General features: G+C 37.0%; 1 protein-coding gene across 2 annotated transcripts; it reads right to left on the bottom strand.

The window, feature by feature from the left end:
- Positions 1-1,076: 1,076 nt before the first annotated feature.
- LOC115632296 (carbonic anhydrase 2) lies at positions 1,077-6,567 on the bottom strand. 2 transcript variants are annotated; one of them, XM_030529390.1, is made up of 5 exons: positions 6,221-6,566; positions 2,822-3,294; positions 2,160-2,387; positions 1,921-2,107; positions 1,077-1,481 (listed from the first exon to the last, which is right to left on the bottom strand). In XM_030529390.1, the coding sequence occupies exons 1-5, from the start codon at positions 6,270-6,272 to the stop codon at positions 1,435-1,437; spliced, it is 987 nt and encodes a 328-aa protein (XP_030385250.1). In that variant the 5' UTR covers positions 6,273-6,566; the 3' UTR covers positions 1,077-1,434. The 2 variants fall into 2 exon arrangements, with proteins under 2 accessions (XP_030385250.1, XP_030385249.1); XM_030529389.1 differs by having other exon boundaries at positions 1,077-2,107; positions 6,221-6,567.
- Between the last annotated feature and the right edge of the window lie 5,018 nt (positions 6,568-11,585).

Raw genomic sequence — 11,585 nt, 5'->3', positions numbered from 1 at the left:
TTATACTTTCTTAGATACTTCCGTTGAATATACATAGATACTTTGTGGTGTCTGCAGGTCTCCTTCTGTGTGTTACATATGTACATTTGCACTAAGCTTGTATACCCTTTGAGCAAGGGCGTAGGCAGCTTTTAGCAAAGAGAGGGGCCAAAAAATTAAAATTTTGATTAAATAATGCACGATGCATTTAAAAAATAATTTATGCATATGATAAATGAAAAAACTTCAACAAATCCAACTCAGTTCCATTCTAAGGCGAAATAGTATGTTATAATAATGAACGTGTGGTCGACTTTGTATGGAAAAATTTTTAAGGGAGGGGGCAGGGGGGCCCCCTCTGCGAACGCTCTTTTTGCTTGTTTTTAAACTTTACGCTTTATTATCCATGCGTTTTTAGTTAAGACATTAGGCATATCATTTTATATGGTGTGCTTTAATATCTTGAGTCATCAAAGGCAGGCTCAATCGTAATTTCTCCTTAAAAATATGGCCCACAAGAAAATATTAGAATGTCCACAATGACTTATGTATCTATTTGTTGAGCAGTAGCTGTTATTGATGGCTAGCTTTATAGAGTCAACTGAATTGGAAAGTTGCAATTTCCACGATTAGGTTTCCATTTCTTAACGTTAATATGTTAAATTTGATTTCTTTGCGTATGCAGTGATGTGCATCTTGCAAGCCATGGATTGCAAAATTAAGGCTAATTTCAGAAAAGGTTAGATATAACAGATAGCCGATTTGCAATTGCCCATTGTTGACAGTTGATAGTATCTTATTAAATATACTTACTGCACCCAAATTTAAATTTTATCATGCTTTTGTAAAATAAACAATTTTCACTTATGTATAGTATATAGCATAGCTTTATTTTGGTATGAAAACATAGCTTAAAGATTTTAATGCTTGTCAATAAAATGTATTCTAGCTTCATAAATAGTGTACTTAGAACACGATGCCTTTTCAGCAATCAATCAAATGAGCTTTCGAATTTAATTCAACTTACGCCAAGTTGTCCGCTGAGTGACTGTAGGATTTAACCATTGCACACTAAACGTTCAGATAACAAATGCAAGTTTGACGAAGTGCTTAAAATATTTATTCATGGGTTTCCTGTGTTCTACAACTAAAATTTAAAGTACATAGAGCGTTGCATTTAGCGAGCATTTTAATCACAAGGTGCAGTTACTTATCTAACTAACTAGTATGTGTAACTAGCAAATACATAAGTAGGTATTAAATTCAATGCGGAAAGAACTTAAATGGCGAGCATAAAAAAGTTGCTTAAAACTAAGCTGATGCGTAAACTGCAGTTCTAATACGTTTGGGTGTAGAATACAAGTAGTAGCGTAGGTGCACAGAAATGTGGTGGGCCATGCGGTGCATAAATTATAACGATGATTGTGATGATGATGTCGAACATGCCTCTCACTTCTATGGCGGTGCTATCGTCGCAGAGTCCACATGCAAAAATGCCGCGCCTGGCGTTTATTAATTTTGAAAGACACGTGTTTAATTAGTAGGAGGCCATATGTACTATAGTATATATATATATATATGTATGTAGGTATACCAGCCCCTTCAACCTGCCGCTGTCGCTGTCGCTGCTGGCGGGCAAGTGGCCGACTAACGACATACAACCATAGAAGCATTCAAGTAAACAAGCAAACAAAACCAGTAAGCAGAGCACACACATGTAAATTACAACGCTTAATTAAAATTTTAAGCACATGCAATGCATTTAACAGAAAACATCGACATCGACATCGGCCACTGCCTCTGCCTCTGCTTACGCCCACTTTAGCGCCAGCACCAGGCGTCAGCGGCGTTGAGTGGTTGGGTGTACTGGGTTGGAGCTCTAATTAAAAGCCACTAAAATGCCGGCCTTGAGCAACAACAGGCACAACAGCAGTAACTTACTGGATGTTGTCACCTCAACCACCCCATTTGCCGCATCCACAAACGGAATCGAACTCATGGGCATTTCACCATATGGAGTCATGGGCAACAGGTTCTGATATACAGTACGATCGTTCAGCGGCTGTATGGGACGGAAGTTGTTCATCAAATGCTGATCATTGGCGGTTAAATGACGAAAACGTTCGATCTGCAAGGAAAAAAGTCAAGCAAGTCTAATAATATAGGGGAATAGGTTTTACCTGATCCTCCGAGATGTCGATGGGATTGCTAAAGTCAATCCAAACCACCTCCTCGCTACATGGCGGCGTTGTCAACGAGCCCACATAGGTATAATAGTTAACCAGATCGGAAGTTAGAAATTTTTCCAATGGTAGAGGCGCCACAAAATTCGCGGACTTATCTTTAGTCGCTATGCTTGAGAGCAAGTGTGTGAACTCGTTATAGTTGGGATTGTCGTTGCCTTTTACCTACATACAAATTATAAGTAATTAAATGAAAATCACACAAAATCCAATGATGGAAATAAATCTAATGGAAAATGGGGAAAATATATATTTTGTTCAAGTTAAATAAATATTCCTTGTTGGCACAAAATATTATTAGTTTATTTGGTGCTTTTGCTATTTTTAATCAAACAAAATATTCCTAAAAAAAATCTCTCCACATACTGTTGTGAGTCGGGTCATATCTGGCCGGACTGGCTTAAAACTTTCCCCCACCGGGTTGAAGATTTCCCTCTTTCTCTTTTCGTCTTTCTCGTTCCATCTTTCTCTCTTCCCCTTCCTCTTTCCCTATGTCTCTTTCTACTTTCTACTTCTAAAAAGGCCCTATCTTTTAACCAGTCAAGTGCTTTCTTTTTCAGTTTTATATGTGAACTAAATGAAGTAAGTAAAGTACATACCCTGAAGAAAAACGCCATCACAGCTACACCATGATCCTGACCTAAGGCGCTGGCAAAATCCTTGTATTGCAAGCTTCTCATTACCACATGCAATTCGGCAGGGTAAGACTGATTGTTGATCAGATCCTCACTGCCGACGGTATTGTTTGCACCCCAATGGAAATGGAACTGCTCGAACTGATAGTCAGTGTTGGCAGAACGTGCATCCAGAGGTCCCCCACGTACTCGGGGCGTCTTGCCCGGCTCGAAGTCCATTTTCACCAGGACGGTGTGTCCGTTATTTGTCAAGCGAATGCCCTTGGGTTTCTCATCAAAGTTAATGAATTCTAGGGTTGGAAACTGCTTCTCCACCACATTGACCACATCGATGTTAATGGGACTCTGATGTTTGCCGCTGCAACGCTTGTAATCCTCTCCCCAATGTTCGGGACCATGCTGTCCCTCATAGCCGAAATCTTGTGCTGTGACGGCGCCTGCAAACATTGGAAACGAAGATAAAGATTAAAAGTGTGCAAAATAATTGAGTCATTCGCGAGACAGACATCATGATAAATAATCGGTGGTGTCAAATGATTCGAAATGCGAATACTACATACAAGTATAATAACTACGAAATGTGCTAATTGCCTTTGTCCACGCAACGGCGACACTCTGTGTCTGTTGCAGCCATACCTAACCACTCCGATACTGCGTGTAGGCTTGGAGCTTAGTTTGAGCGGTTTATCATTTAGTTATTTACCCCATCTATTTTTGGACGCAGCGAAAGCTAAAAATATACGTTTAATAAATATTTAAATTCAATTCCTGCTGGTGTTAATTAATTTAATTTTCGCCATAACTGCTGCTGTCTGGTCTAGCAGACAATCTGTTTGGATGTTCGACTATGTACATAATATCTCTGTCGATTCCCCACTCTGGCAACCGTCTAGCATGTGCCAAACCTAATTACTCTTTCAATTAGCGTTGATTAAATAACAATTACCGCTGTAAAGTTCAGTTTATGTGTAATTATGGCCGCTGCTGATGTTACAATATTTTTCCAGAATGTAAAAAGTGTTATCTTTCAATTGCAACCAAACATCTCATGAATACCTGAGCCTAAATGAAGCATTTTGCTGCTTTTGTGCTTACACAATGGCATCCATTGTATTTGTTAATTCTCTGTTAGATCAGCGCAGCACAGCCCAGTCCTGGCCAGTAGCCATTATAATTAATTACCTTTAGCTGAATCGACAAATGTTGCACAATCTCTGGTAAACGATCCATAGAATTGTAACAAAATATTTAGATGTGCAAAAAGCCTAACGAAGCCCCACTTATCTCAACAAGTGTCAAATTTATTTGTTCACTATAATTATCTTATTAATTTATTGTCCACAAATGCGCGCTTTTGAGTTAACACTGTGCGCGAAGCGTGTAATCAAATTTGTTCTAATTAGCATATTTTGCTTATAATGTACAACAAATTATAAATAAATGGATTAAAATACACATTTAACCTAATTATGAGTTGTACAATTTCTCTTGTAAAGCAAAAAATTGTGTATAGTCATATCTGTGTACAAAATTGGGGATTGTTTTGCTGATCTGCAAATTTCGCTTGTCATTCATGTTTTTTGTTGCGCAACGCCAATATACTTGTAGTCCCTTCATGCCTTAAGATCTACGGAAACAGTATGTGTAATTGAAGTTGTTGAGCTGCGTAAGATATTTCCCAGTATATGAGGCTCCAATTACAAATGGATGTTGTTATTTTTATTACTTTGATTATTTTGCTTTGAGCAGGTGAATGAACATGTTCGGCTTCTGAAACCGACAGTTGCGTCAGACGTACGTCTTACGCACCAAAAATGGACAGGTAGACGAGGGTAAGTCCACAGCAATCAACTTACCTGTCGTTAACTACAAGCGTATAACTATTGTACAGTGTGTGCTTCTCTTAACCAAAAACAAAGGGCCTTTTTTTCTTCAACTTAAACTTATCATTGCTCTTACGAGAGTGAGAGAGATAGATTTCACATTAGTACATTGTTTAAATAGTTAATGATGATTGATTGCTTTTTTGCCTATTTAAAGCTCTATATATAAGTTATTCTTTCATTAAAGGACAAGCTCTTCCTTGAATATTGTTCCTTTATTACATGATCCGCTGTAGAAATGATCGAAATACCTTTTACTTGGAAACTAGATAAACTATTACGAAAATGAGAAAGGCTCAGTTCATAAGAATTAATAAGAGCATGATGGTTAGTTATAATATTTGAAAGTCTAAAATAGTTATCATTTTATGATTCATTTGTGAGTTGAATCATATCTATCACCGTTGCAAATTATAATTCAGCCTTCTTAGTAATACCAGGAAATATATTTTTTTCCATTCTTTGAAATACTTCAAAGAGAAAGGTCATTAATACTCTACTACATATGTACGTAGGTTATTTAGTTTTAAACATAAAAATACGATTCTTTTTTGTATTATTCAAAACTCCATAATTATGTTTGGGTGTAAAATATGTCTGGGTCTCGAACATAAATACATATCTGTATTTTTCACGCACTTTCTAATCTTATACGAGTATTCATATAAGCGGACAGTTAAGATCCGTTTCATAGTTGTGGCTGAAACAATTTCTTTTGTGATCAAAGAAAAAGTGGTGTTTTTTTAAACACTTGAATTTGTAGCTAAGCCAATAACTGAAGAGCTATTCATGCTCGTAATGGCCATGTCTACGTCGAAGGGAAAGCTGACTGTGAGCATTTTGTAAGTGTACATACTTGTATGTACGAGTATTTATGTACATATGTATACGAGTTTATATGACTGTCTGTTATGTGTGTGCGATATTCGACAAATTTCTTCATGCCCTTTATCCAAATTTAACTTTTGGCATCAGATTTGTGTTTCGCGTGCTTTCCTGTACGATGAAGAGAAGTGTGAACATGTGTATCCTAAGCTGCCGCAGACATTAGGCATGTAGCATAAATTCCTAAGGATTTTATGCATTGAGATTATTGACACATTTCATCGGCTGAACTTTTGCAGTTCAATGGAGCTGAGGGGGAGATATGACAACTCGAAAAATTGTGCAAATATTTATAATATTTACGTATTGAGTGAATGTGAACATTTCTGAAAGGTATTGCTTTCATGGCTGCCCAATGGGTAGGTCTTAAATGCGATTGTAGTATACGCTTTAGTTGGAATCGAACATTTCACTCAAAGAACAGCGTCGGAGATACTGCAGAAATTTGTCGAGATAAAATGAACAGCTTGTTTTTCCTACCGTTGTCGGTTAATATTTAAACAAATAATTTTTCACTGTAACATTATCACTACTTCAGAAATCATTGTCTGAGTGTTCGGGCTTAATGTTAAATACTATTTATTTATTGGCTCACCACAGGTTAGGAGAAGCGTCAACGCAACACAATTCGCTGGGCTGCACTTCATGTCTCAAATTTAAATGAAAGTCAATACTTTTGACGAAAAAATTGTAGCTATAACTATATATATCCAAGAGGTATATTTGTTGTTTGGTGCCTGCTATGTCAGCACTGCACACTCGTACTCGCAAGTATTTTTCTCCGGTAGTCCGTGCACGACAAACGCAGCCACAATACTGTGGTTAAGCTTTAAACGCCACCCCAACTTATATGAATGTGCCAATGGTGGCACTGTTGATTGTCACTGTACTGTTTCGAGGCACACTTGACAATTGAACTTTAAAGCGGCATTTGCGACCAAAATAACGTCCGCGTTTCGCGGCAGCGCAAATCGAAATGAGGCAACATTTTCAAACTCGCCTCGTGAGTTCGCATGTACAAGTAGGAAATCGAATACAACGCAGACGAAAATTTCAAATGCTTAAGTATACGACAATAAGTGTGTGTGAGTGTGTGCGAGTGTGTGTAAGTGCCTGTGACTATTCGTATGGGTGATATTTTTGAATGACTAATTGCGTGCGTGTTGGAAATGAGCTCGCGCTGATTGGCAAGACTCGGGTTCGAAATCGAACTCGTATGCTCGCTTGCCAACGAACAATGACGACATGAGTAGCTCACTAGCTGACTAGCTGACTACTTGACTACTTGACACGGTAGCTGGGGGCACTGTCACTTGTCCAGCTGCCAGCCGCTGACCGGAGCAGAAGTAGTGGCGAGGGCCTGTGAAAGACAAGTGAAAGACAAATAGGCAAGCGCCCTAACTCGACACAAACAAATTAGTTAACCAGATGTCAGATGAGCAGACAGACAGACAATTTGTTCCAAACACTTGCACACAACCTCTGGAGCACAGCTTGAAGGTCACGTCATTCCTGCCCAACTGATATACTATGCATAAATAAAGTCTACTTGATTGTCACGTTGATTAGCTGCAATTTTCGCAACTGCCCCTTCCACCGACCCCGTTTAATTGCATATCAAAATACAATTTATCTCGTAAAATTCTAAGGCCTTACTCCAGGCAATAGCAACTACAAGGTTCAACCATTAAACAAGATAATTAGAATAATAATACTTACGGGCATATAAATATGAAAAGCAATCATAAGAAGTTTTTAAACATTTCAAAAACTTGGGTTAGCTGCTCCCACTGAAGATGAATTTTTCAGATACGCTGCCCAGATTGTCCGATTCTTTTGAATTAAAAGATTATCTAAATTACCTCTGCGCTTGGTTTTTCTAGTAATAGTATCCCAGTGTAGATATTTGACTCTTCATAGTTGTATAAAAGCATATACGAGTATATGTATACACGTAAAAGAATTAGCTAGTAACTAACTTGATAAAAAATTATATGAATTAAAATTATATACTGAGTATTTCTTAAAATATTGTATTATAATAAAAGTACATCTAATTAATTAATTTTTAATCTTACAACTAATTAAATGATGTTTTGTTGTAAGAAGGTTCGCACATGAAGAATGGACCTCAGTTAATTTTATTCAAATTTATTTTTTTTATATTTCTTCTTCAAGATAGCTTCTATATTCAAAACTCTTTGTTGTTCATTAGGCTGATGAGTAACGTACATAAATTAGTCTGCGCGGAGCTGTATATTTCCACTGGCAGTGTTCGTAGCCACAACAGCCGTTGCCATGAAAGAAATGTCTGGTCATGCCGATTTTGTTGGTTGATGGAAATTTTTAAATTATGCTGCTTGTATTCAAAGACCTATTATTATTAAAAGCTACCTTCTATTGTGAAAGATATTTTCTAAAAACCAAGATAGACTGCAAATTTAGTTTTGACAAAATTTAGTTTCGAGTGTCTATTGACGTCACAATTGCTTAAAATCAATTAGCTTTTGTAATCTACTACTACGTTTGTCAAAAGGTTAAAGTGCCTAAAAAACTAAGAAGCATTCAAATTTATTTATTTATTTTATCGAACCGTATTGATTATAATCCTTGGTTGGGTGTTAAAGTGTTGAGGGCCATAAACTTTAGTTGTTAAAATTGATATAATACGAAGTATTTTGAGGCGTTAATACACTTGGCGCTAAAACGTTTACTGAAATTGTATTCAATTAAATGCTATATTTACCTTTCAATGCGAAAATGTATGTCTCGCTAGAATATGCCGCTTTGTCTAGTCAATTCACACTTTACATGCGTATTTAAATGTACATTTCCTTTCGCATTCTGGAATTGCGTCATTAGCATTCAAATTTATTCGAAATCAGATAAGATACATTTTATTATGATTACAGCTCATTTCGGCTCCACATACTTGGTATCTGCCGTGCTTATCTCAGTCTACCATCAAAGTATCTGCTCGATACTTGCACACTGATTGCGTTCCACTTATCTTTAAAATTGCTGCTGTCGCTGTTAATAAATAGCGCATAATAGTTGTAAACTCTATTCCGCTTCCTTCCCTGCCTTTTTACGATTTCAACTGCCTCCTCTTTGCATTATTACAATGACTGTTCGTACACGCGTTTCCCACGACAGTTGATTTTGGCATTAAATATTAATATCTGTGTCTACACACATGTCGATGGCGCTCAGAACATTATGATTTTGATTAAGGAAATCAATGTAAAGTTCCATTTGGGCATGTTTGTATTAAAAATAAGCAAACAATGTCTAAGGTCCTAGACAAATGCTCGCAATGAAGCAGGTTCGTGGATATGCAGAAATTCATAAAAAGGTCACGGAGGCATAAAAGAGTTTGCCCTCGCACTTCCGAATCTTATTTAAAGAACAAAGAAGAAGTGTCTTAGGTGTGGTAAAAAACTTATTACAAAATGAGAGCACTTTTAAATTTATTCATAAATTGATCAATAATTATCAAATTTCTGCTTTCATTAGGCCTAATATGTAGTATTTTATTTCCCCACACTTTGGCTTAATATGTTAGCTTAACAAGCAAAATGCTAATTTTAAGTAAATTACAATAATATCTTATGAACTCCTCCGACGCGAGACGTTAATAGACCTACAACCAAACATTTAAAAATACAATTTTGGGTTAAAAGTCGAATCAGAGAAATGAAATTTTTAAATTAATTAATAGCTATTAATCTATTCATTATAGAGGAAAACAAATTGTGTAGGGTTCGAAAATAGCGAACAAGACAGGCTTATAGAGAGGGAAGAGAGAATTCGGCTGAGGGCGAGTAGAAATGTTCATTATAATTCAGCATAAAATCCGAAAAGGATTTTGAACTGCATATTCAGTTGTGCGTCTATTAAGGAGTTAAGGAATATGATATCTAGTTGGTCTCAGTTCTTCTGAGAAATTAAGAAATTAAAAACTACCAACTAACAAGGGTCATTGCATTGGTACGTAATCTGTTTCTGTTTTGTTCTGGCAATGGAAAATTTGCACACGTTCGTCACATCTTCAAATTTCGAGCTATTTTAATGGCTTTGCTGTTAAAGCGTTCAAGCCTGGCCTACATCAATGTTTGAGACGCCGATCACGTCACAACCGCAAATGTTATGACTCTTTCGAAAACGTTTACCGCTTCTCTATTTATGACGCATGGGGACAAGTAAGATACCCACGCACACCCATACATATGTATATAATTCGTCTTATAAAGAGAAGGCTAAGAGTGTATCTGTGGTCGCTTTGTATTTTATACAAGTCACTAATTACTTTGTGCGGGTAAGTGCTTTTTGCTTTAAACGAGAAGAAAATAAACTTTAGAGAGGACGTACATGTCGTATAATTTCAGTTAGATTTTTTATTCTTATGATGTTGTGTGGTTGAAAGCAAGACTTTTAATTTTGGCCAACCCCATTTAGCTTTGCGTGCGTCTTCGTTGGTATACATGCATATATACATATGTATATGTAAATATATACGTATAAATAGTCGTATGGCGGCTTTTTATTTAAGTTTTTTCATCACAAAGCTACAAAAAAACCACTTGACATAGACGAAAAACGGAGAAAATGAAACAAAAATAAATACGCTGAAATGCTAAAAGTTGCGGCATGAAAAAGTTGGCATATAAACTGCATATAAAAGTAAATCTAATTGTTTTTTGTTCATGTTTACTACTAGTTTCACACAGCGTTAGACGGATTGTGAGTTCAACAACAGCTGCTCCCGCTTACTTATCGACTATCTGACAGACTGACTCGCACTCTGTTTACTATGCGCAAGTTCAGCTCAAAAGTTTTAAATGGTGCGAGCAACAACAACAGCGATAACAACAACAACATCACTGGGAACAATAGTCATCAATAATCATTTGTCCAGTCGTCATTTTCCAAGCTTGCGGCACGGCTTTTATTCAACTTTAATTAAAGTGCAGCGGCGGTAACGCTTTGGTCAATTTAGATATAGTCGCCATATAACTGCCAATGCATTGTGAATAATAAGTAGTTTAGCTTCAGCTTTGTACTTAGCAAGATAATCAGTCAGTTTCTAGAAATAAGTCGGGACGCTATGAACTGTTAAATGCGTAAATTCAAATGAAATCAAATTAAACAGTGATAAGTTAAGTTGTGAATAAACCTACATTGTAGTTCTACTTTTCGACTGTGGTATACCCTATTTTTTGTTACAATATGTTTAATACTCAAAATAAGCTAAAAACTCTGACTGAAGAAGAAGTAAATTATTATAATGTTTCTAGACAACGTTGAACAGGGCCAGACAGACAAATACACAGAAACATAGACAGAGGCGGACGTAAAAATATACGAGTATAATAATATTCTGCATACTGGTTGGGTAAAGAATAAAAAATAACTCGCAAATTGCTGGGCCCCAGGTGAATCCCAGCCGCTGATGTGTGGCTGGTTACGGGCACACACTGACTCATACCAGTGACCGGCAGAAATTTGAAATTGGTATGCCATGCACGTTTCAGTAGCTGCTGCTGTTGCTGCCACTTGACAGATGTAAAAATGGAGAAATGGATAAAGGGCGAGCTAGTAATCGCTTAATGAGTTAACTGAACGAATTATGCGTCAGAATGAAGTTGGGGAACGTGTAAACATTCAACAGCTGGCACCCGCTCCCATCTGTATTCTTGCATTTATTTAATCATACGCTTGTAAGCAATCCAAGCAGCTATTCCATGCGAAGACTCAAGTTCAAGAGCACCACAAAGTATGCTACGAGTGTGGAAAAACAATTTCCAATGCAATACGAAACGAAATTTAAATATAAATAACAAAGGTGGAAGCTACGAATATGCACGGGCGAGCAGAGGGATGCAGCATCGACGAGCCTCTGGCAGCCATTTAAGAGCGGCGTATGTGTATTTAAGAGCAGGCAGCCTCCTCTATTTTCT

The sequence above is a fragment of the Scaptodrosophila lebanonensis genome, unplaced genomic scaffold (assembly GCF_003285725.1).
Source record: "Scaptodrosophila lebanonensis strain 11010-0011.00,11010-0021.00 unplaced genomic scaffold, SlebRS2 tig00001415-arrow-pilon, whole genome shotgun sequence".
Lineage (NCBI taxonomy): Eukaryota > Metazoa > Arthropoda > Insecta > Diptera > Drosophilidae > Scaptodrosophila > Scaptodrosophila lebanonensis.
This window is presented reverse-complemented; position numbering and strand designations above follow the sequence as displayed.